Source organism: Pseudopipra pipra, chromosome 19 (genome assembly GCF_036250125.1).
Source record: "Pseudopipra pipra isolate bDixPip1 chromosome 19, bDixPip1.hap1, whole genome shotgun sequence".
NCBI classification, from domain to species: domain Eukaryota; kingdom Metazoa; phylum Chordata; class Aves; order Passeriformes; family Pipridae; genus Pseudopipra; species Pseudopipra pipra.
In genome coordinates, this window is record NC_087567.1 from 1208319 (window position 1) to 1232536 (window position 24218).

Genomic DNA, 24218 nt, shown 5'->3' on the forward strand with positions numbered 1-24218 from the left:
TGTCTCCAATCAATCCAATATTCTTTCTGAGTTGAACGTTACCCAGTGGTTACAGCTCGAGCAATCCTCAGTGGAAGAGGTGTGAAGTGAGTGCACTGGTGCTGTTTGCTTCCCTGCCATCTTTTTTTTTTAAAAGAAATTCATTAATTGGGTTTGTTTTGAAGTGGGTAAGAGGCACAGTGGAGTAGTAGATGGGCACTTCAGCTTTTAGACCCAGTCCTAGGTTGCAATTGAGAGAAGTATTGGAATGAGAACATGATGCTGATAACACCAAGGTCATGGGTCTGATGTATGGGCCATTCATTTTAGAGTTGGACTTGATGATCCCTGTGGGTGCCTTCCAACTCAGAATATTCTGTGATTTTGTGAGAATCTTTCTCACTGCAATCCCACTCAGCCTGGTCTCCAGGACCTCCCTGGGAGCAGCCCAACCCTTGGGTACTGACAGAAGTCAACTTTCTCAGCATTAGCCTCCCAAGATCCAGAAAATGAACCAGTGCTGGAATTCTCATCACCCAACAGTCATTCACCCAGCAGTGATCTGCCTGCAGTCTGGTGGGGTTTCTTGGGAAGGGGTAAATAGAGATTGCAGCCAGTCAGGACTAAACATAGCACTGGCTGGTCCCTTGTGTCTCCAGGAGCTTGGAGTCTGCCCAAGGAAGGAGGGTGGTACAGAAGTATGAGGAAATGATCCAGCTGCTTGACAGGTAAGTGGGGCTCAGGCCCTGTGTGAGAAAACCTTCTCCTCCTCTAAGCTACCTTCCAGCACTTCTACCAGCCCAGGCCCTGGGAATGTCTCTTTCTAAGCCAGAGGGAGTTTTCTGCTGGGAGAGGAGCAGGGATCCTGTCACTGTGCACCACAGACTTCCTGGGATGGCTTGAAAGGAGAATTCTGCATGGGAGGAACAGGGGCTGTGCAGCCCAAAGAAACTTTGGAAAAAGCTGCTGTGGGATGTAGGAGCTGCTGTGGTAGAAGGCCTGGGCTGGGCAGAATTCTTTGCCCGCTCGTGCCCACTCACTGACGGTGTTTGCAGTGGCTGTGATGTTTATATTCCGCAATTTGGAGTGGGAGACATTGCCCATGACTTGGCATCTCAATGTTTCGTGTCAAACCTGAACTGGTTGCTCTGGGCTGACCCTTCAGGGGAGCCTCTTCCCCAGGGAGGAGATCCCTGCAGGGCCTCATCCCTGTCAGCAGTGAAGGCAGCTGAGGCCCCAGGCTGCTGGGTCCTGCAGGGTGGATGGAGGGAGCCCTGTGCCCCAGTACCAGAACAAAGGCTGGATAATGGATAATTTAGCACAGCCCTTCAGAAGGGAGCAGCCCCAAAGAGAGTCTGGGTGACCCAACAGAGGTGCTGTTTTTTGGTGACATTTCCCAACCAAGGTGCTCAGATGACAACTTGATTCAGAAGGGACTTTGTTACTTGGGTGGTTGGGACTGTCCATGACATGTGAGGTACCAGGCCCCTGTTCTGCCCTCTGTGTTCCTATCCCAGTGGTGTCAAGGTCTCTCTGTACTGACTGGGAGAAGTGAGGGCAGCTGCAGCCACCCTCAGCATCCCTGTGGGTTTGTGGCACCCACCCTGCTTAAACACTTCGGAAATGCCCATCAGCTGCTGATCTGTCACTTTTTAAATGCTTTGGAAAGTCTGTCTCCAAATCTGAATCCTCTGCTAAAACTGGTACTTGAGAGAGCTTTGTCCTCCTGCCTTGATGTCGTCACTGGTCTTTGGGTGTTTGTCTTGGAAGCCATGATTTTTAGGAAGATGGCATGGATGGGTTTTTAATATTCCTTCATGGTTTTAATCCTCAGATTGGACAGGGCTTCCATTCAGTTACATACCATGGTCTGCTGTCTTGGTAACCACATGGTGATGTTTCTCTTTTCTATCAGGTATCAGGAAAAACTGTATTTAGACTGGTCCCAGACAGTCTCAGAAAAATCCCAGTACAACCTGACTCAGCCGCTCATCCGGCGAGACCCAGAAACCAAACTGATCACTGTCAACTTTGATCCCCAGGTAAGAACTGCTGCCACTCTCCTGCCTCTCATGGCATGTCCCCAGGCTGTGCCCCACTGTGCAGAGGTCTGGTGGGGTTGGTACCAGGTCTGTTCTTTGAGGTCTGTGGAACCCTTTCTGTGGTGGGTGACATGGATTTGCCATCCTCTTCATGGGCTCTGTTTCCTGGAGAAATATCAGGATCACAGTTTTAGCAGAGCAAATTCTAGTCAGAACCAGTGGCAGAAAGTCCCTGAGGAGCCAGGTGTGTAACGTGTCAGCCCATCTAGACCAGTGTCAATACTGGTGTGAGGAGGTGGGTTTACGTTATGTGTACCTGAAACCTGAGCTTCTGAGAGGGTGTAAAACACCCAGCAAAGGTTTGTTTTGTGACTCCAGTGTTTTCTTCACTGCAGAGCATGAGGCTGATGATAGATTTAAGTTCTGTTCTGGGTCCCCTGGAGCAGGAGCAGGGTCTGAGCCAGCAGTGAGCACAGATGGGCTGAGAGCTTCTGGGCCCTGGTGGGAGCCAGGGTCTGTTGGCTGTAAAAACGCCCTTTGCTGGGAAGGGGAGGAGTTGCAGTGGCCTTGGAAACGCTGGCATCCCAAGCTTCCCCTATCCCTGCGGCTTGCTACTGTCCAAGGAAAGGGTTTAGGTTTTAAATCTCATCCTTTGCCCCTCAGTCAAAGGACTTGTCCATCTCCTTGAAAGCTCCTTGCTAAGTTGGGAGCCAACTGGCCCCAGGGGATGTTTCCTACCCTTCCCACTGGTGATGGGATTTGGAGCCTGGCATGTGCTGAGTGTGCCTGTCCTCAGCTCCAGTCTGTGAGTGCTGCTGCTCTTCTCTGAGCGCACTGAGGACAGTCTGATGTCCCCCAGGGCCTGTTCAGCAACCCCTTCATTCCCTCCAAAATAGACAGGAGCACCTGGTTTTGCTTGGAAGGGAGGATGTACTTGCAACTCTTAAGCATGGAAATGCATTCCAGAGGTCACCTTCCATGGAGGAGGGGAGAGAGGGGAAGACCCCCCCAGCCCATGGTGGGGATGTCCAGACACTGCAGTGCAGAGGAGGGAGTGGAGCTCGGTTCTATCTCATTTGCCCTCTCGTTTCCTCAGCCCCTGGTTTTCCCTTTTCCTCCCACCACATCCTACTTCTTCCACCTTTCCAGACTGCCTCCTGCACTCCTCTTCACCCCTTCTTTCTTTATTTCTTTTTTTTCTTTATCTTCACTGACACACTCTGAGTGCATCACGACTGACTGCCTGATCCCCCCTGTGCCATTCCTTCAGAGGGGGTGTGCTTCCAGGGGCCTTGGCCAGTTCTGCAGGACATTGGGGTTTAGCTGACATCAGGCAGTGGTGGAGAGGTTTCAGTCACCCCTGCCTGTCACCCAGGGCAGTGACAAGGCTCCTGGCCATGCAGTTCCTGTGCTTGTGGCTTCACCTGCTTATGGTCACACCTGCAGATTCCAGTTCTCCTATGGAAAAGAGGGGCAGGGAACTGGGACCAGAGGGTGTGGGTGGGATGGGATCAGAGTTCTGCCCCATACCTTCACAGGAAGGAATAACACATTCTGCTAACCTAAGGGAAAGGTGACTTTCTGGGAGCTGCACTTCAAGCTCATCTGCAGCCAGGAGAGCTCCTCACCCCCCCATTGCCCACACAATGGACTGAGTTTCTGTCACCCTGCCAGCATAACCCCAGGAGCATTTTGCCACTCACTGGGCACTGGACTGAACAAAGGCTTTTAGTCTCAGAGGGGATGTATCACACTGGCAGACTCTGCTGCTCCCTTTGTTGCAGGGAGTTGCTTATACTTGGGTTTGTAATTTAATAATCTCCCTCAATCCTGTCCCATCACACCTCAAACATGCACTAGCACTGAGTGCTTTGGTTGGGACAGGAGAAGCCTCTGGATGTCTTTGGTGGAAGGGGGGCACAGGATGACATAAGTCACCAGGCTTGGGGCCATGGTATTACTTTTTTTTTTTAATTTTTTTATACTTTTAAGCCAGTCAGCCCAGTAAACCAAGAGAACTGGAGCATCTTCTCTTTCAATTAGATAAGGGTCAAACTCTGTTTGCAGGAACAGTGTTGCTGAGAGACTGGTGATGTGAGTCCCTCATCATCTGAGGGGTGATCCACATGGATGAGGATGACTGAGAGGACCAGAGTCTGGATGGAATTTACTGGCTGGGTAGTTAGCAGAGCTCTGTGCCTTTGCTGGGAAGAAAACCAGAGTCAAAGATCAAAGGGAGATAGGTAGTACAGATCAGGAGGCGTCCAGACCCTTTCCAGTGTGCTGCGTTGGGAATAAAGCAGCAGGAAGCCCCCAGGGTGCTCAGGGTTGGTTGGAGGGTGTCTTCCAGGACATGGGGAGGGTTGTCCCGTGCTCAGCTCTGTGCCTTGTGTCCCCAGCTGGTGTCGGTGCTCAGGGAGGTGAGTTACCTGTCAGGCAGCCGGGCAGGAGCCATCCCACCCATGGCAGCAGGAATCTACTCCTCCAGGGAGTCCTACCGGCAGCTGGTGGCCAACCTGGAGCTGATGGGGAACAGATACAACAAGGTCCTGAGAACAGTGCTGGAGGTGGAATATCCCCTGGTGCAGGGGCAGCTGCAGGATGTCGATGTGAAGCTGAAAGAGGCAGAAGAAACCCTGACCTGGAAGATGGAGGGTGAGCTGGTACTGGGGGAGGGGACAGAGCACAGAACTGTGTCTCAGCAGATTCCTCCCTGTGCCCAACCTCTGTCCTCTGGTTCCCAATGGCAGTTCCCAGTTGGACAGAGGACTCTCCAGCAGAGAAGGCACTGGAGAGATGAGGAGCAGCCCCCAGCTTTCTTGCTTCTTTCCACATTCCCTTGATCTGCTGGGGTTGTGGACAGGATCCTGCTACCCTCAGGTTCAGCCTGGGCTCTGGGCAGGAGAGGCTGCCCTGTGAGCAGTGAAATGGCAGCATTTGCGTTTGCAGGACCTGGCAAGGCTGGGGTTGAAGCATCTGCTCCCTGCCTTGCTGCCCCCCTTGCCAGCCCAAGTGATGCCACTCAGTCACCGCTTCCTAACCCAGCTGTGCAGGGAGTGGGAACCCTTTGGCCCAGCCATCTGGCACTGGGAACAACTCATCCCAGGCCACCTCATTAGCTTTTCCAGCAGGATGGAATAGTGCAGCTGGGTGTGTTTGTGCACTGGGACATAAGGGTGATTTAACCAAGTTCTTCCTTGAGCAGCTTTAGCTGCAAAGCAGAGCAGAGGGAGCCTCTTGGTGAGAGCAAACTGCTCATGGGGGGAATGTGTGTTTCTGTCCTCAGGCTTGTGGTATGAGCAGGACCAAGTAAATCCCTGGGGAACATGCAAAGCAGAAAATCCTCAGGCTCAAAAACTCTTTCTCCACTGTACAATAAAGTTGGATTTTTGCTGCAGGTGAACCCTAAGTTCCCTGCACCTGAATGCACCTGGGGCTGGCACAGCCTGGGGTTGGGGGGCCCTGCTCTGCTGGTGAGGGCAGGGACACAGCCTGCTGTTCCCACTCTCCCCACACTTTTCCCTCTGGGGTCAGTCACTAGGAGATCATCCTGGGTACAGGGGAGCAGGAGCTGTCAGGCATCCCCATGGTGGGGGTGCTCCTGGCTGGAAGGAGGCTGTGCTGGTCTGAACTGTGGCTTGTGGGGGAAGGAGGGAGGTAGAAGTGGCTGTGCTGGTCCAGGTGAGTCTCTTGCCTTAAGGATGGGTGAGAGATACATGAGACCTTGGGGAAACAGCCAGAGGCTGCTCTGAAGGGAGATGCACCAGAGCTTGGCCCAGCAGCTCTGAAAACAGGGAGTCAGTGGTCTCATTTCTCCCCAGGTGTGTGGGATCACATCTCTGGGGTCATGGAAGGTGTCCATGACCTCGAGCAGAGGCTGCAGAAAGCCAAGGACAATGTTGAGTTGATCCAGAGCATTGTGGGCTCGTGGGCATCTCCCATCCTGGAGAGGAAGGATGGTAAAAGGGACTCAGTGCTGAGCCTGGAGGACTGTCAGAATCACCTGGAAAAGCGCTACAGCCTTGTCAGAGAGGCCGGGCAGAGGATCCACTCCCTGCTGAAGGTGAGGGGGACCTTCCCTGGGGTTTGTTGGCTCCTCACAGGCTCGGTGTGTTCCTGTGCCAGTGAAAATGTCCAGAGCTGCTGCACCTTAAATGAGCTCCCTTAAGTCATTTGAAAATCTTACCCAGTGTTAATTAATGGTGGCTCTGATGGGTGAGCTGGACTGGGGGTGTAGGGCTGTGGTCTGGCATTGCTGAGCACCAGCTGGTGACAGGACTGGGAGCAGCTGCAGCCCAGGGAAGGGTCTGGCTGCAGCCCTGGCTGCTGGAGCCACTAGAGGGGAGTGGTGCATCGGGTTTGGGATCCTGCTCCAAGGAAAAATATGCTCCGAGATACTTACCTGCCAACAGAGGCAGCTGGCTGGGGCTGACCCTTCGATTTCAGACTCCTTGTCCCTCTTTGGAGCAGGAGGTGATGCTGCCAGCCCAGGGAGAAGCTGAGAGACAAGAGAAAAGCTGCTGTCCCAAACTTTGGTGCTTTCCAGCATCTTTGACAGAGCTCAGAGTCCTCTGCAGACCAGGCGAAGGCCCAAAGCTCAGCTCCTCACCTGCCTGGTGTCAGGTGTTATGCATGTCAGGGACAGCCCTTGGCCTGGAGGGAGATGGTTTTATGTCCAGCCCTCTCCCGAGGGTCACTGTCTGGCCTTGGACTCTGAAGAGAAGCAGCTGGGTCTTCATGCCTCAGGATGAGCCTTTGAGACCCGCAGTGCTCCCTTCCCCAGCGCTGCAAAGCAGTCTTGAGTCCTGTGTCCTCAGAGAAGAGGGAGGAGAACAAGTGGCAGAGCTGCCAAGGCTCTTCTGCACTCCATTTCCCCCTTGAATTGTTCCAGGTGACAAAGCAGCCCTTGACAGGAGGAAATTGTGGCCATACCACCAATAGCAACATCCATCTATCCCATCCCTCCAGGAGGCTGGTTCCCGTGGGCTCACTGGCATCAGTCCTTAACTGTGGGCAGCTCTCTTGGAGAACAGACTCAGCCCTGCTGTGTTTGAAGGCATCTTCTTTTTCTTCCAGGAAAACCAGAGCCTCTTACTTGCAGACCCAGCATCTGACTCCTGGAAGGCCTATGTGGATTATGTGGATGAGATAGTCCTGGATGGATTCTTCACTGCCACTGAATGCTCGCTCAAGTACCTCCTGGAGAACACAGGTGACACTGGTTCCTGTCCCCTGGTCATGGTGGCTGCTCAGCCTCTCCAAAGGAAGGTCTCCTGTTGTGCTCTTCCTCATGCCCACAAGTTGTTCTCTCCTTCTTGGCTTTCTACTGGGTGTCTTCCCTGTCTCTGGGGGAGCCTCCAGACAGGGAGGGTGACTCCATCACTGGATTCCTCGGGGGGAGGGATAGAGATGAATGTTCATCACTTGCAGGGATTAATGGGTAGACAAAATTGAGACATCCTCCCAAGTCTGGGCTTGGGCTTCAGCATCTCCCACCCTCCCATGCCCAAAGCATCAAGGTGACACAATCTTTCATTTGTGGGCAGTCTCAAGAGCTGTTTCTGCTCGTGAAAGTCATGAACAAAAAACCTCAGTCCCTGAGCATAAGTCCTGTGAAGAGACGAGCTGGGCTCAGCAGCCACTAGATCAGACATCCTGCCTAAGACCACCGGGGAGGTTCGCCCCCTCTGCTGAGAGCAGCTTGTGTCCAACTAAAGCACATCTCCAGGAATGCCTCCCTCCTGGCACACTGAGTTGGAGAATTGCATCCAGTTCTTCACCATCTTGTTAAAAACTTGCACATATTGTCACATTTGCATCTGGCTTCAGTTTCTGGTTGCTGGGGTTTTTTTTCATCCCTTTCTCCACTAAATTAAAGAACCTCTTGGTTCCTGTTGTTTTTCTCGTCTGCAAGTACTTACTTGCTGTAATTGTTCAGCTCTCAGACTCCCTTTGGAGTAGCTGAAGAGCCTGGTCTCTTTAAAGCTTTCCTCAGCATGTTTTCCAGTCCTTAAATCACTTGTGTCTCATTGGTTCCCCACTGTCTTCAGTGGGTACCACCACACCAGCTGCTTTGCCAGCATTTCCTCATGTTGTGCAGACACAACAGCCCTGGACTCTGTGAGTGAGTGTTTCCCTCCCACCTGCCTGCTGTCCCTGCTGCCCTGTGTGCATCTCCTGGTAGGATGTTAGTGGTGGCTCAAGATGCCTTTTCTCCCCTTGAGAAAGATCCTGGTTCCTCCCTGCCAGATCCCAAGGCAGGGCTTGCTCCCCTGTTTGAAGTGCAGCTGGATTTGGTGATCCCAGATTTGGTATTTCACCCATCCCTGGACCCTGGCACACATGATGGCTTCTCTGACATGGTGGAAAGTCTCCTGAACAGCATCTACCACATCTCCTCGTTGGTGCCCCGGCTGGCCACACACAGCGGCTTCCCCCACTACCAGGTCTGTGGCCATGGCCCTCCCTCGTGCTGTGTGGCAGTGAGAAGGTGCCCACTGCTCCCACCTCACTGTGCTCTCCTCTCCCCTCCTGTCCTCCCCCTCTCCCTTTTCCCCTCTTCCTTCTCGTCTCTCCTTTCCCCTCTCACTTCTCCCCTCTCCCCTATTTTCACTCTCCTTTTCCCCCATTTTCCCTTCTTTCCTCTCCTCTCTTTCCCTTTTCCTCCCCTCCCCTCCTCCCCCCGCTCCCCTCCTCTCCCCTGCCCTGCTCTCTCCTCTCTGCAGGCAGACCTGGAGGACATGTCTGACCTGGCTGAGCTGCGCCAGGAGCTGCTGTGCCGTGTCCAGGCCGTGGTGTCCTCGTGCTGTGAGTTCCGGGGTTCCCTGGGGCGTTATTCCCACGTGTACGGGGAGGACCGGCGGGAGCTGAGCCGGCAGTTCCTGTTCTACGGGCGCGTCCTCACGGCCGCAGAGCTCGAGGCCCAGGACATGGTCCCTGAGGCACCGCCCACGCTGCAGCAGTTCAGGGAGCACATCGACTCCTACGAGAGGCTCTACGAGGAGGTGACTCACATGGAGCCCCTCAGCACCTTCCAGGGCTGGGTGAGGGTTGATGCTCGACCTTTCAAGGCAGCCTTACTGAATGAGATTAAAAGGTGGAGCTTGGTGTTCAAGCAGCATCTCCTGGAGCACGTCACACACAGGTGAGGGCTGCTCCTGCCTCTGCTCCTGGGACCTGCCCTGGGATTCCTCTTGTCTTGACTGGGCTTTATTGTTTTACACTGATAACCAGTTGAGTCATAGAATACCCTGAGCTGGAAGAGACCCACAAGGACCATCGAGTCCAACTCCTGGCCCTACACAGGACACCCCAACAATCCCACCATGTGTCTGAGAGTGTTGTCCAAATGCTTCTTGATCTCTGGCAGCCCTGGGGCTGTGACCACTACGATAGCTAATAGAGGAGAAGGGTCCATGGTTCGTGCCAGCTCCACCACATCCCTGTGTCTTCCATCCCCTGGTCTCTGCTGGCGCGTAAACTGGGATCAGTGATGTGGACTTGGTACCACTGACATCCCTGAGGCAGTGGCCCTGGGACCTGCTATGTGGCATTAAACAGGGCATGTGTTTGCCTGCTTAACCTGAGGCAAATAATCCCATCTCTGCTGGGGCTCTGGGCCTGCTTTGTAGGATTAGACGTTGGCCATCAGTAAAGCTGCATTAGTGCCATGGGGTACTTGCTCTGTTTCTGAAGGCATCGAAATTCAGGCAGCCTGTCATGAGGAGGTAGCTCCAGGTTACAAAAAGGAGGAGTTTGGGCTGTAAGTTTAGAAAGAACACATTCCCTGCTCTGAAGAGCTGCTCAGCCGCCAGGGCTGTGTAGGATGATGCCCCAGCTGATTTACTGGTCACAACTTCAGTGAAGTTGTGAAGGGTGTCCCAGGTCTTGGCTGCTCCCAGAGAAGTGTTCACAGACATCTGTAGAGGAGGCAGCTGCGTGGGGTGGTGATTTGATCTCCTTTGTCTTTCCAGGACCATAATTCTGTTAGATAATTTCTGTGTGAAGAGGTTTTTGTGTAGCTGTGAAGGAGCATTTAGGAGTTGTTATTGAGAGTCCCTGACTCAGCAGTTTATTAGGTGAAGTATTTAAGGATGCATTTAGGCCCAACTGCATCCACAGAATTTAAGTGGGCACTTAAAAAGTAAGTGCTTTGAGAGGTGGACAGTGGATGTGCTGGGAAGGACCAGAGACACGGGAGCCCATTCTGCCTCTGCTAAAAGTACCCAGTAGCTGGTGAGGTTAAGAACAGGGTAAGCAGGTATGGAAACATCCTCCAAACACTATCCTTGTCTCTGATGATTTATGGCTCAAGGACTTTGAGAGACAGGGATCATGCCTTTGTTTTTAAAGACCTGGATGGATTTTTTTCCCTCTCACAAATGTCTAGTTGCTTTTCTGAACTGCTGTGAATTTGTATCACCTGCACCCTCTGCCTGCAGGGAGGGAGTTGCCTTGTCAGGTGAGGCAGTGTATGAAAGAGAATCCCTGTTTGTTGAAGCTTTGCAATCTGGTGGGTTCATCTGGGAAGACTGGATTCTTCTGTTGGAAGAGAAGGGGTGAAAACTGTCACAGAATCATAGAATGGTTTGGTTTGGAAGAGACCTTAGACATCATGCAGTTCCACCCTTGCCATGGGCAGGGACACCTTCCACTGTCCCACGTTGCTCCAAGCCCCGTCCAACCTGGCCTTGGACACTTACAGGGATGGGGCAGCCACAGCTTCTCTGGGCAACCTGTGCCAGGGCCACCCTCACAGCACAGACTGTCCTCTCAAAGGCACCTCTTCTGAGCCCCCCTGAGCTCACTGTCTCTGTGACACTCCTGCTCAGCTCCCCTGTCCCCAACCTGGGAAGTCCCAACCTGTCTTTGTGTTCCTTGCAGGAAGCTGTACCACATCCAGGGATCCTTTTGAGCATGAATTGCAGTTCTGCTGCCCTTAGCATGCAGTGGGCAAGGAGAGCCAGGCCGTCCCCGTCCCTGCCAGCCCAGCTGCCTGTGGAAGGCTGGATATTAATTCCACAGGAACTGCTCTGATTCTGTGCCTCCCTGCTTTGTGCTCCACAGCTTGGCTGACCTTGAGGAGTTCATCCAAACTGCTGAGAAAGGGCTGAGCAGGAAGGTCGAGAAGGGGGATTACAATGGCCTCGTGGAGGTCATGGGACACCTCCTGGCCGTGAAGGAGCGACAGGGTGCCACCGATGCCATGTTTGAGCCCCTGAGGGAAACCATTGACCTGCTGAGGGCCTACGAGCAGCAGGTGCCAGGGGAAGTCCACCAGCAACTGGAGGTGGGTGAGAACTTGTGGTGGACACACAGTTTGCCAAGGAGCAGATGGCAAAGGCAGCAGGAGCCGAAGAGCATCGCAGGAATATTTAAGGCCCTGCTCCCTGTCATTAGAGGGCCTCAGTGGATAGTATTTTGCTATTGCAGGATGTGCCTTAATAGCTCTAAATTTTGGAGTTATATGGAGATTTTTCTTTTAAAGCAGAGATTAAGCCTTTTGTTATGTATGAAAAACATAGAATTGCCTGCTCCAACTCCCAGCGATTACTCTTGAACAAAATTAATGCATTTTCAAACACATCTGTTAATTAGGTTCAATTATAATTATTTTAAAATAAGCTGGTTCTTAGCAACGATGGAGATGGGAAGGATACTGTTGGCAGAGGAGTTGCCTTCTCACAGGACTTCAGGCCTCCACTGTGTCTGAACCACCAGATCTGCTTGACCCAGAGGGCATCACTGAGAGCAGGTTATGAAAGTATTTTGGCACCTTTTCACATGTGGCTATGATGAATAAGTTTTCTTTTGGGAATTCCTTTCATTTCTGGAAAGGGGACCGTGAGATGAAGGTTAGTAATGATGGTGAAGTGCCCAACCAGCTTTGGGGACAGCACTGGCAACAGCCAAGGGGATGCAGTGGAGAAGTGTGTGGCTGCCTGCTGATGGGTGCCCTGTGGACCCCTGTGGGCAGGGGGTCTGTGCAGGGCACAGGGTTAAAGCAGGAGCTGCTGGGGAGGAGTTTCTGCCTTGCAGAGGCTCCTGTTCCCTGCTGCAGGCTCAGATGGAGCCGAAGGGGGTTTAGCAATCCCTGGGGTTTCTGCTTGCGCAGCCTGATCTGTGGGGGGTCGGTCACCAAATCTGGAAGAGTTAAGTGTCCTAAAGATACCCAGGGTCCTGCAGACCTCTGAACACCAGCAGGGCTGCATTGCATGGGTGTTCTGGCTGCTGCAGCATCTTTGGTCCAGCATGAAGCTGGAACCTGACTCTGCTAATCCCTCTGCCCAGGAGCTGCTGCTGTGGTGTCTGTTTGTGCAAGTACATTCAAACAACTGATTTATTTTCCTCATAGAAGAAATGAGGATGTGGGGCAGCCCTGCAGATGCAGGAGATAACAAAAAACACTTATCCTTTCTGGCAAGTGGCAGCAACACGTGTGTGAATGATTGATTTGCTCCTCTATAGGGTGGGAAAACCAGTAGTTCCTGTAGGTACTGCTCCTTCTGTGGCTGTGGAGATGGATGGGCGTGGAGCTGGTAGTCAGTAGGAGAAAAGGAAGCAGCTCCATGTGTGCCCTGCTGTGGTCCTGGATAGTGATTTCTATTTGGAATGAGATGTGCCAGGGAGAGACCCTTCAGGAGCCCCACTCTGGTCACCTCTGCTGCCTCAGAGCTGCCTTCAGTTATTTCCCTTCTTTTCATAGTGTTGGTGGGTCTCCATTAATCTCCCCAGATATGTGAACCGGGCTGAAAAGAAACCCAAAATCTTTCCTGTAGGCTTGGACAGTACATGGGGAAGTGGGGAGAGCACAGCACTGGGGCTTGGGGACAGCAGAGCCCGTGGTGTCAGTGCCTGGGCTGAGGGTATGGCTGGAGAGGCCCAGTGAGGAGAAATAAAATCCCTTTCTGAAGAAAATGCCAGGTCTGGAGGGGGGATTGTCAGCAGTGCTGTGCACTCACAGTTGGATGCAGAGCTGAGAAAGAACCCAGTCTCATTTGGTACTGATGTTGTATACACATCCTGGAGGGATTAGCCCTGTAGGGCTTTCTGGAGTCCCCCCAGTGTAACATCTCCTGGCAGTAAATGTCCCAGGCTCTGTTCCTTTAGCTCTGGGAAGCCAGAGGAGTTTGCATCCACATCCATTCTCCTGCCTTCAGCTGTTCCCAGCAGGTTCCAGGCCCTGATGGGCTTGATGTCAGAATCACTGTTCTCTCTTGAGCACTGAACCATCCCGTGAGCCCAGGATTGAGTCTGGGATCTTCTTCAGTGGTTATGAACATGTTTTTACAATCAGAACAGTCAGTTGTAGGGTCTTGGTCTTCATTAGTGTTCAAAATCTTGAATAAGTGGGAATATTTATCCCAAATTGTGTCTTTAGCCTTTCATAGAGTCACAGAATTGTTGAAGTTGGAAAAGATCTTTAAGATCTCACCCCAGCACCACCACCATGTTCACCACTAAACCATGTCCTCAAGTGCCACATCCACACATTTTTTGCATTCTTCCAGGGATGAGGACTCCACCACTGCCCTGGTCAGCCTGTGCCAATGCTTTACAACCCTTTCTGTGAGTTTTTTTCCTAATATCCAATCTAAACCTCCCCAGGCACAACTTGAGGCATCCCAACAAAACTTTTTTACAGTCTTAGACACGGAATCTGTTGCTTTTCCTGTTCTGTGGTTACCCGTGAACGGATCAGGCACGTCTTACACTGAACAGCAAGTCCTGCCTCCCAGCAGTTCTGTTTTGCCCACAGGAGCTGCCAGAGAAGTGGAACCATGTCAAGAAGCTGGCCCTGGCTGTGAGGCAGCACGTGGCTCCTCTCCAGGCCAACGAGATGACCGCCCTGCGCCAGAGCTGCGCCGCCTTTGACGCCCAACAGCTCCACTTCAGGGAGAGGTTTGGGAGAGAAGCTCCCTTCAGGTATGGACAGGTTATACCATCAGGGCAGCCCTGAGGGAAAAAAAAGCTCTATGTGCTCATCTCTGCGTGTCCTGAGGATGCAGAGCCCTTCCATACCTGCTCCCAGTGCTGTGTCCCTGGGAACACTGTCCAGTGTTAGTGGTTTGGATGCTGAGGGCACATCGTTGCTTTAAGGTGGCATCGGTAGTGCCATGTAGTACCATCAAGGTGTACTACAGACCTTTCATCTCTCCCATGTCTCTCAGAGGCACTGTTTAGTTTATGTTTTCTTTAGAAGTTGTTACAATATCACTTACGAATAACAAACATTTATTTCTAGGTTTGACACCGAAAAGCCTTATCAACTGCTGGATGCAAAGCACGTGGAGATTAAACAGATGGAGTCAGCCATGACCTCAATTTCTGAATCAGCTGGTCTGTTTGAAGTCATGGTGCCAGAATATAAACAACTGAAGCAGTGCAGGAAGGAGCTGTGTCTTCTCAAAGAGCTCTGGGATATGATCTCCCTGGTGAACACCAGCCTCAGTGACTGGCAGACCACCAAATGGGTGGATATTAATGTGGAAAACATGGATCTGGAGTGTAAAAAGTTTGCAAGAGAGATTCGGAATCTGGATAAAGAAATGAGGGCATGGGATGCTTTCACTGGACTGGACAGCAAGGTGAAGAACATGCTGACGGCCCTGAAGGCGGTGGCAGAACTTCAAAACCCTGCCATCAGAGAAAGGCACTGGAACCAGCTGATGCAGGTGACGGGTGTGAGGTTTGTGATGGACTCAGACACCACGCTGGCTGACCTCCTCAGGCTCAACCTGCATAAATTTGAGGGTGAGGTCCATGGAATTGTGGACAAAGCAGTGCGAGAAATGAGCATGGAGAAAGTGTTGAAGGAGCTGAGAGCGACTTGGAGCACCAGGGAGTTCCAGTACGAGCCTCACTCCCGCACCAGCATCCCCTTGCTGAAGTCAGATGAGGAGCTCATTGAAACTTTGGAAGACAACCAGGTGCAGCTGCAGAATTTGATGTCATCCAAATATATTGCTTTCTTCCTGGAGGAGGTGTCTGCCTGGCAGAGGCAACTCTCCACTGCCGACTCTGTCCTTTCCCTCTGGTTCGAGGTGCAGCGCACGTGGTGTCACCTGGAGGGCATCTTCATAGGCTCAGAGGATATCCGGGCACAGCTGCCCCAGGTGGGAAACCTCAAATCCTGCTTCCTCTTTGGAAAGCATTGAAGAAGAGCCTCTATTATTAAATAGTTATCTATAGTGCCAAGTTGCCCCAAGCATGGCTTTTCTCCCGCTGCTTCTCTCTCTGGAGGCTCCCTTAGTGCTGTGGTAGTTCCATGGGATGTTTTTGTGCCACAGGTTGTGCCTGAGCTGTGCTGAGAGGCTGATTTTCTCCCCTCCACTGCTGCATAGCAAATACAGAGTTGCTGGGGCTGGGCAGGAGGCTGCTGGTTCCTTCAGTGCTGCAGGTGTGTTCCCTCTTCCCTCGGAGGGGAGAGCACCAGGAGAATTATTCAGGCACTGCAAATCCCAGAATCACAGAATGTGCTGAGTTGGAAGGGACCCACAAGGGTCATCGAGTCCAACCCTCAGCCCTGCACAAGACCATCCCCAAGAGTCACACCATGTGCCCCAGAGGATCAGCCAAACCCTCCTGGAGCTCTGTCAGCCTTGGGGCTGTGACCACTTATCAAACCAGAGCTGGCCCAGGCAGCTCTGGCAGCATCCCCTCCCTGGCCTTCAGTGCTGGTGCAGGGGGAGGGCAGCTCTTCTCCCCCTCCTGCTTTGGGAAATGGAGCAGAGTTGTCGTTGGTGAACCTCTCAGGTTGGATTTGAGTCCAGCTTCCAGAGTTATTCCAGCCTGGCAGCCGTGCTGAGGAGGAACGTGCCTTTCACTGAGGAGTGAGCTGTAGGTGCAGTGTCCCCACTGTCCCTGTACCTGTGCAGTGTCACTGAGGGAGGACTGGCCCCCAGACAGGGTGTGCACCTGACAGTTGCCCACCCTGTCCCCATCCCTTCCCTCTGGGCTGCTTGGGCTGTTCCTCCTCTGCTCTGGTGAGCGCTGGGCACACCTGGCTTCCCAAACTGTGTGTCCAGGGGCTGGTCCCAGAGCCCCAAGGGTTGTCCTGTGTGCCAGCATAATGTGACATCCAGCAGCTCTCTGGGGGTGGGTCAGAAACCACAGCATGGTTTAACCTGCATCTCACAGGGTTCTGCACCTCAGCACCCACCCGGCAGGTGGCACGAACCAGTAGCCAGTTCCCTTCCATAGCAGAGGATGAAGCTCAGATCCTCTGGAGGCTGAACCTCCTTGGGATGCATCCAGGGCTGGGGAGTCTGTGCTGACAGGGCCAGGATGCACATCTGGAGCTGGCTGACAGGCTGGGAGAGCTGGGGGTGTTCAACCTGGAGAAGTGAAGCCTCTGGGGAGACCTTAGAGCCCCTTCCAGTGCCTAAAGGAGCTCCAGGAGAGCTGGAGAGGGACTTGGAACAAGGGATGGAGGGACAAGACAAGGGGAAATGGCTTCAAGCTGACAGAGGGCGAGTTTAGTTTTGATATTAGGGAAGAAATTCTTCCCTGTGAGGATGTTGAGGCCCTGGCACAGGTTGCCCAGAGAGGTTGTGGAATTCTCATCCCTGGAAGTGTCCAAGACCAGACTGAATGGGACTTGGAGCAACCTGGTTTAGTGAAGGCAGGGGGATCTGGATAATCTTTAAGATCCCTTCTAACCCAAACCATTCTATTATTCTGTGATTCCATGAATGACTTCAGCCACAGCCTTGCTACAGGGGCTTAACACAGGTTAGTGTGGAAGTGTTCCCAGGAAAGCTGGGAGCACTTTTATGCAGTGTCCTATCTCACTCAGGAAGCTCAGCTTGGGAAGAAAGGGGGAGCAGGGACATTTTGAACATAACTTATCTATTTTTCACTATTTAGCTTCAGAAATTCATGGTCTTTGTTGGGTGTCAGGGAGCTCTTCTGCTGGTGGTCTGGAGTTCCATGGCCCTACTCAGGGCAAGGAAGGGCTCTGCTCTTCCAGCCACCACACCCACATCAGGATGGGCGGTGTGGCGTAAGGGGACAGCAGAACACCCATGAGATTGGTGGCCTTTCCCCCATATGGGAGCATCTCCCCTGCTGTGATCAGGGAAAATGGGTAATTCATCTGGAATGAGAGATGAAGAGTCAGGAGGAGCTATTCAAAGGGGAATTCAATCCTGTGGGAATGAGTGGTCCTAGGGATTGGCTTCTGCACAGATCACTTTATCCACAGCTCCTGTGGGATACAATGACAAGGCAAAGGCCTGATTGGGAACTTGTTCCAGGCACATGGGTAGGAGAGCCCTTGGGGAGTGGAGGAGGGGTCCCCTCTGCACTGGCCAGAAGGCTCTCTGCAGAGGAGCTTTCCCCTCATCCCAAAGCCACACTCAGAGGATGGGATCCCTCAGCACACAGTTTGTGTGTCACTATGACTGTGTCCTTTGTGTCCCTTTTTAGGACTCCAAGTGCTTTGAAGGGATTGATGTGGATTTTAAAGAACTGGCCTATGAAGTTCAGAAAACCCCAAATGTAGTTGAGGCCACCAATAAACCAGGTCTGTCCCAACAGCTGGAGGACATTCAGAGGAGGTAGGTAGAAGGTCAGTCCCAGGATTTTGTCAGAGGGAATCACCTCTAAGGAGTTGGTTGATATTGTGCTCCAAGGCTGTTTCTGAGGCTGTGCATTATCTGCATTCACAAATCTCAGCCTTTCTGACCTTTCTCAAGTCTTTTTACTTGTGGCCCATCACCCTGAAACCCCTGAGTGGAGTTTGGCTTTGTGTAGGGGCAAATTCTCATCCTGACTATTGATTTGCACATGTTAAGGGCCATCCAGGTGGTTTGAACAGCTCATGGCCTCACTGCCACCCAAACACAGTGTCTGAAATAGCTGTATAAGGGTGTGAGAAGAGGATCTAGTTTGGATACTGGGAAGAAATCCTGCCTCTGAGGGTGGGGAGGCCCTGGCACAGGTTGCCCAGAGAAGCTGTGGCTGCCCCATCCCTGGAAGTGTCCAAGGCCAGGTTGGACGGGGCTTGGAGCAACCTGGGCTAGTGGGAGGTGTCCCTGCCCATGGCAGGGGGGTGGGACTGGATGGATTTTGAGGTCCCTTCCAACCCAAACCATTCCATGATTCCATGATATCTGCAGCAGAGCTGAGCCCATGTTCTTTAATTTACAAAATTATCCCTGTGTGTGACACAAGGTGTAACAGCTCCCTGGGAAAGACCTGAGTGTCCTGAGATGGAGACACTGCTCACTTAACATATGAATGCACCTGAAACACACTTCAAAGTTCCCGTGGAGCTGTTCTGGCAGTAACAGCTCTCCATTTCAAATAAAGATTGGATTTTATTTTCAATCGGATAAGGCCAATGTTCCTCACAGAGAATGTTATTTAGGAACTTTGTAAGCTCAGCAGCAGTTTAGCATGTGAACACTGCAAGATTCATTTTGCAGATCGGAGCAAACTGGTTTCCTTTCATGCTTTGCAAACACAAAAAGCTGAGTTGGTTGGAATCAGACTTTAAAATGTGGCTCATTAGAATAAAAGCCGTTCTGGAAATGTTCATCCCCGTGTGAAACCACCTGTGGCAGTTTAGAGCTTGACTAAAACAGTAGGTCAGACTGCAAATCTTTCCAACCTCTTCTTCCACCTCTGTTTCTGCTTTTTTATGAGGCTGCCCTGGCTCTCGGGTGTTTGACCCCAGAGTAGAGAGTGAGCTGTGAGTTACTTTGTGCTGTGTGGATCTGTTCAGGAATGCTGGAGGGCAGCTGCAGGCTCAGCTCGTGCCTTGGATTTCCCCATGGTGGGGAGAAGCTGCTTGATAACCCAAAGGGCAGCACGAAGCATGGAAAGATCTTTAGCCCCCTGTCCTGGGCTCTGTTCATCTGCTTTGTCTCCACAGGTTGTCTCTGTGTGAGAAGGCTTTGGCTGAATATCTGGACATGAAGAGGTTGGCCTTTCCCAGATTTTACTTCATTTCTTCCACAGATTTATTGGATATTCTTTCCAACGGCACTAACCCACACATGGTAAGCCTTGGAGTGCATCAGCTTTGCATTTTGCAGCTGTCAAGAGTGTCACAGTGGAAAATGCAGTCTTGAGACTCTGCAGTGTCCTTTCTGGAGGACTTTTTCTCCCACCCTGATGTGGATTAACAACTCTTTCACAGCTCATCTTCATCTGTCATTCTGGACAGGCAGCACGTGCCCTGAGTGTTTTCTGATCTAACTCTGGTGCTGCTTGTGGAAGGTTCTGGGAGCTCTGCACTGAGCAGAGCTGTGGTTTTGGTGCCATAAAAACTGGGGGTTTGTTTCTGCTGGGACACAGCGAGGTGGGAGGAAACCACCTTGAAGGTCTCATCCAAAACTTGAATCCCAGCCTGGGATACCACTAAACAGCATCTGCTGTTGGAAGAGCCACAGACTGGTCATTCCAATGTGGAAGTGTTGATCACTGGTGGCTTGGAAAGGTCCCTTTCTTAGGGCAGAAAAGGCATTTGCTAGTAACTGCTTCTTCCTTCCCCCTTGCGAAGGGCTTTGGGGTGTCCTGATCGTAGGGGGAGGGAAGCACAGCACCTGGAGGGGGTGAAGCACGTGCTGGTCAGACAGTGGCCGTGGCTCAGGGCCAGGCTGTGTGTCTGACCCTCTGCACCACTGACTGAGCAGGCTCCTCTGCTCCAGGCTGGGCTCCTGGGATGATGCCTGAATGCCGGGTGGGGGGAATCACTCCAAACACACCATTCCAGCTGCTGTCTCGGGAGGATTGCTGGGCCATCCTGGGGAGGAACTGGTAGGAACCTTCCTGTTGTAGGAAGTGGCTTCCTGCTGTTCCCAAGGGTCAGGCACCTCTATCCCCCATGGGCAGAGCTCAAAGGATTCAGTCCTGCGAGTGCTTTTCCATATGGAGCATGGCAGTGTTGGGGTTGGTTATTGGTGCTGCTGGAGCTGTGCCAGGAATCCTCAGCTGCTTCTCTTGGCAATGCTGTGCCCTGACTTGCCTGGTTTGGGAGGCATCATTGGTGTGTAAACCCAATCAACATGTTCACAGCAAATGGAGACTGTTGGATAAGGAATCAATTCCTTATTCCACCTTTCAGTAGTGAGTAATCTCTCCTTTTTAAGCTTTTCCTCATTTTCTGTGTTCGTATGAGCACGTGAATGGGGCAGGTTTAAAAATGCCGTTGTTGCCACTAAACTTTAACTTTGCTTGGATCTGTTTTCTGCTGCTGGGTGATTTCAGCCCACAGAGTGTCATAAATACACAGCTGATTGATACTTTAAATGGAGAGAAAGAAAACACAGGAAGCAGAGGAAAACTACTGTGCTGAAATGCTCTGTGGAGTTAGAAGAAATTCCTGGCTCTTTCTGTTATTCAAAACTATTTGCAGTAAAATCAAAGCAAATGTCAAGTGGGATCATACCTGGATACACTCTCAGCCTTTCCACTGTAGTTTTAAAGCCTGATAATTCCTAAAGGAGGATTAAATACACAATGATATTTATCCGCTTGAACTGGATATTGAGCTGGGGCAGAGTCAGGGGTATTCCAGGCTCCAGTGGCAGGAATGCTCTGAGTGCTGGAGCACAGCCAAAGCCCTGAGACTGGCCAGGGGCTAGCAGTGGACACTGGGAATTGCTGAACAGAAACTTCCAGATGTAGGAAAAGGTTTCTATGGTTTATGTGAGATTTGAAAGCAGATGTGCTTATCTGGGAGGAGGCTGAGTGCCTGTTGCTTCTTGATCCACTCTGCATCTTCCAGGATTGGGCCCTGCTTGATCACAGGTAAGAAGATTGATGAGCTGTGTCCACCTCATGAGGAAGGTTGGAATCCTCTGGGGCTCAGTGAGTGAGAATTGAACAAACAAGTCACAGAATCATAAAACAAACTGAGCTGGAAGGGACCCACAAGAATCATTGAGTCCAATTCCTGGCCCTGCACAGGGCACTCCAACAATCCCACCCTGTCCCTGAGAGTGTTGTCCAAACCCTCCTGGAACTCTGGCAGCCTTGGGGCTGTGCCCACTGCCCTGGGGAGCCTGGGCAGTGCCCAACCAGCCTCTGGGGGAAGAACCTTTGGCTGAGATCCAACCTGAGCCTGCCCTGACACAGCTCCAGCCATTCCCTGGCTGCTGTCCCTGGTCCCCCAGAGCAGAGCTCAGTCCCTGCCCCTCCTCTGCCCCTGCCCAGGCAGTTGGAACTGCAGTGAGGTCTCCCTTCAGCCTCTTCTCCAGCTGAACACACCAAGTGCCCTCAGTGCCCTCACACGCCTTCAAATCAAGGCCCTTCACCTGGCTGGGACAGCTCTGGGACCTACCCTTCCCATGGGAACACCAGTCCTGGAGAAGCCTGCCTTTGCTGCAGTGGTGTGTAACACACAGGGATTCAGGTGGATGTGATGTCCTGCTCTAGAAGAAGCACCAGTGAACTGCTCTGCTGGTGTTGGGAGCCTCAGCAGCACTTCTGGTGTCTCCCCCTTGGCTTTGCAAACTCATCCAGGTGTGAACAGGACAGGACTGAATCATTCTGTTCCTTCTGGAAAAGTGTTTTTGGTCAAGGTGGGGGTTTTGTGTGGGATGTTGAGCTGTTTATCCTATGTCTTAGGCAGAAATAGAAATCTGGTTTCTCCATGAAGGAAAATCCAGGGCTTTTCTTCAGTGCAAAATTGATTTCTAGGAGGGAAAAAGCAGAAAGATTCTTAATGAAAACTCCACAGTGTGCTGAGAACAGGTTGAGGTGGAGCAATGGATGGAGATCTCTCTGCACTACATGAAGGGAAATTGGGACTAGAGAATTATGTGATGTTTGAATGGTTTCTGAGCTTTTCTCCTGTGGGGGAAGTTTCAGGATTTGTTAAGGCATGTCTATCTAAATGAGATAGAAATAGGTGGAGGTACTGAGAGAGACAGCAAGAGGCTTGTACTGCAGCATAATGGCAATGAGTGAGGAGATGTGGTCCTGCCAAGTGCTGTTCCAAGTCCTTGCTTTGTGAACGTGGCTGTGTCTGTCACATGCAGGGTGACCTCAGTTCTGCTTGTCCTGTCTCTGTGACTTTATACAATTCTTTTTGCAGGTGCAACGTCATCTTTCCAAACTTTTTGACAGCTTGGCCAAGGTGAAATTCCAAGTGGACTCTGAGCAAAAGGTAATGAAGGTTGGCCTGGGAATGTACAGCAGAGAGGAGGAATATGTCCCCTTCAGTGAACCCTGTGACTGCAGTGGGCAGGTGAGAGTGAGGGCCTTGTGTGTTCAAACTCTCTGTGGAATCTGCTTTTCTGCCCTTGGGTGGCATCAATGGCCAAGACACTGTAGAGCTTCACTGCTCTTCCATTATGAATGAGAAAATCTGGAAGAGGTGCTGTGTAACTTTAATCCCTCCTTACACCACAGCTCTAGGCCCACTCTGGATGGATCCTCACTAAGTGGGGCAGAGGTGGCCCAGCCCACAGTGCAAAGGAGGGGTTTTCTATTCTAATTATTTTAAGATGTTTTGAGAGTTACTCTTACCCTCTCAGTTGGAAAAGGGAAGCATATTGAAAGTAGATTAAGCTATTCCATAGTGCCTCTGCATGGCTACCTTTGGAAAGAGAAGGGTTTTTTCCCATTTTCCAGATCTTTCTTCTTTCATAGGATGAGTTGAAGTGCAAAATTTAAGAATCAAACTACTGCTCAGCTTTTCTGTCCCTGTAGTTGCACTTTTCTCCATGGACTATTATAAGAAGCTAAAGTATGTAATACCAGCTCTGAGCTCCCTGGTGATGGAGCTTGGCATTTAAACTGTCCTCTCAGCGAGGGCTTTGCCTGTGAAATACTAAATTCAGCAGGAATTGTGTTCCCAGGCTCTCTCTTGCTGCTGGCAGATTGTGCTCAGTCCCACGAGTGACTCTGTCATGGCCTGGAGCTGGAACATGCTGAACTAAATTGCTCCTCAGTGGAGTTCATTTTGGTTCCTCCTAAAGCTGGAGTTCCACAAAACCTGCCGGGTTCCCTTAGTGTCTGGAAAGAGATACTGATCCTGCAGGAGCAGAACTGGCTGAGTCCTGCAGTCCAAAGGAGGACAGAGGCGTGTTGGACTGCAGAGCTGAGCTGCTGCTCCCATTCCCTGGGCCACTCATGACCCAGGAGGAGCAAACCTGTTCCTGAGGTTTCGTGTCTCCTGCAGGTCGAGGTGTGGCTCAATCACCTGCTGGACACCATGAGGGCCACGGTGAGGGACGAGATGACGGCGGCTGTCACGGCCTACGAGGAGAAGCCGAGGGAGCAATGGCTCTTTGACTACCCTGCCCAGGTACCTGCCAGTGCTCCTGGGAAAGGTGGGGTGTGGCTTCCCCTTCCATCCTGCCCTTCTCTGCTTTCAGTTGTGGCCTCTGGCTATGGCTGGGGATGTTTCTGGCCTCTGCTGTGCTGTCCAGGAAGGAGGAAGGGCGAGTTCTCCTTTCTCCTGGCAATCCCTTGATGGATTCCCAGGCTGAGCTCTGTGCTCTGATTGGAGCTCCAGGCAGGATGCAGTCCCAGGACTTGGGCAGTGGCTGCTGCATCCTGGGGGTCATGGGAAGCCTGTACACCCGGAGAGGTGAGAGGTGCCACAGAACAAAGGATGAAGCCTGATGAGAGGAAAGGGCCCCTTTGATGCCCCTCTGGCAGCCTCATGGTCTCCAGCTCAGCCTCCCATGTTGTCAGACATGGGAAAGGGACTCACTTCCTGAGGAGCAGCTGCTAAATGTGTCTGCCCCTGACAGGGTGTTAAATGGATGTCATGGGACAGGTCCCCCCTGTCCTGTGTGCTGTGACACTGTGGGACAAAATACTTAATCTTATGTCATAGATGCTTCATCCTTGATCTCCCTGTGGATCAGAGACTCAAATGTGAGGAAGCTCTGGTGTTTCCCTGATACTGAGGCAGAATGTTTTTCCAGGTGGCTCTCTCCTGCACCCAGATCTGGTGGACAACCGAGGTGGGGATTGCCTTTGCCAGGATGAAGGAAGGCTATGAGAAGGCCATGAAGGAGTACCACAAGAAGCAGGTGGCCCAGCTGAACAGCCTGGTGACCATGCTGCTGGGGCAGCTCTCCAAGGGTGACAGGCAGAAGATCATGACCATCTGCACCATCGACGTGCACGCACGGGATGTGGTGGCAAAGATGATTGCGCAGAAGGTTGGTGTTCACAGCTCAGGCTGGTCCCGTGCTGGGCATAGGAGTGGGGATTATGGAGGGGTAGAGC

At 51.9% G+C, this 24218-nt stretch overlaps 1 protein-coding gene across 6 annotated transcripts in view; it reads left to right on the plus strand.

Annotated features, from left to right (window-relative positions):
• The window catches only part of DNAH9 (dynein axonemal heavy chain 9), a 192266-nt gene that overhangs the window by 11561 nt on the left and 156487 nt on the right, over positions 1-24218 (plus strand). For 5 of the 6 annotated variants that reach the window (XM_064675620.1, XM_064675619.1, XM_064675616.1 and 2 more), the window contains exons 11-25: positions 639-707; positions 1895-2021; positions 4421-4676; positions 5843-6084; positions 7098-7233; positions 8271-8467; positions 8747-9165; positions 11088-11310; positions 13780-13946; positions 14266-15136; positions 17451-17581; positions 18901-19027; positions 22069-22221; positions 23158-23283; positions 23912-24151. In XM_064675620.1, the coding sequence (XP_064531690.1) occupies positions 639-707; positions 1895-2021; positions 4421-4676; positions 5843-6084; positions 7098-7233; positions 8271-8467; positions 8747-9165; positions 11088-11310; positions 13780-13946; positions 14266-15136; positions 17451-17581; positions 18901-19027; positions 22069-22221; positions 23158-23283; positions 23912-24151 (3484 nt within the window). Of the gene's footprint in view, positions 1-638; positions 708-1894; positions 2022-4420; positions 4677-5842; positions 6085-7097; positions 7234-8270; positions 8468-8746; positions 9166-11087; positions 11311-13779; positions 13947-14265; positions 15137-17450; positions 17582-18900; positions 19028-22068; positions 22222-23157; positions 23284-23911; positions 24152-24218 lie in introns of those variants that run through there. The other variant, XM_064675622.1, reaches the window with a different exon arrangement.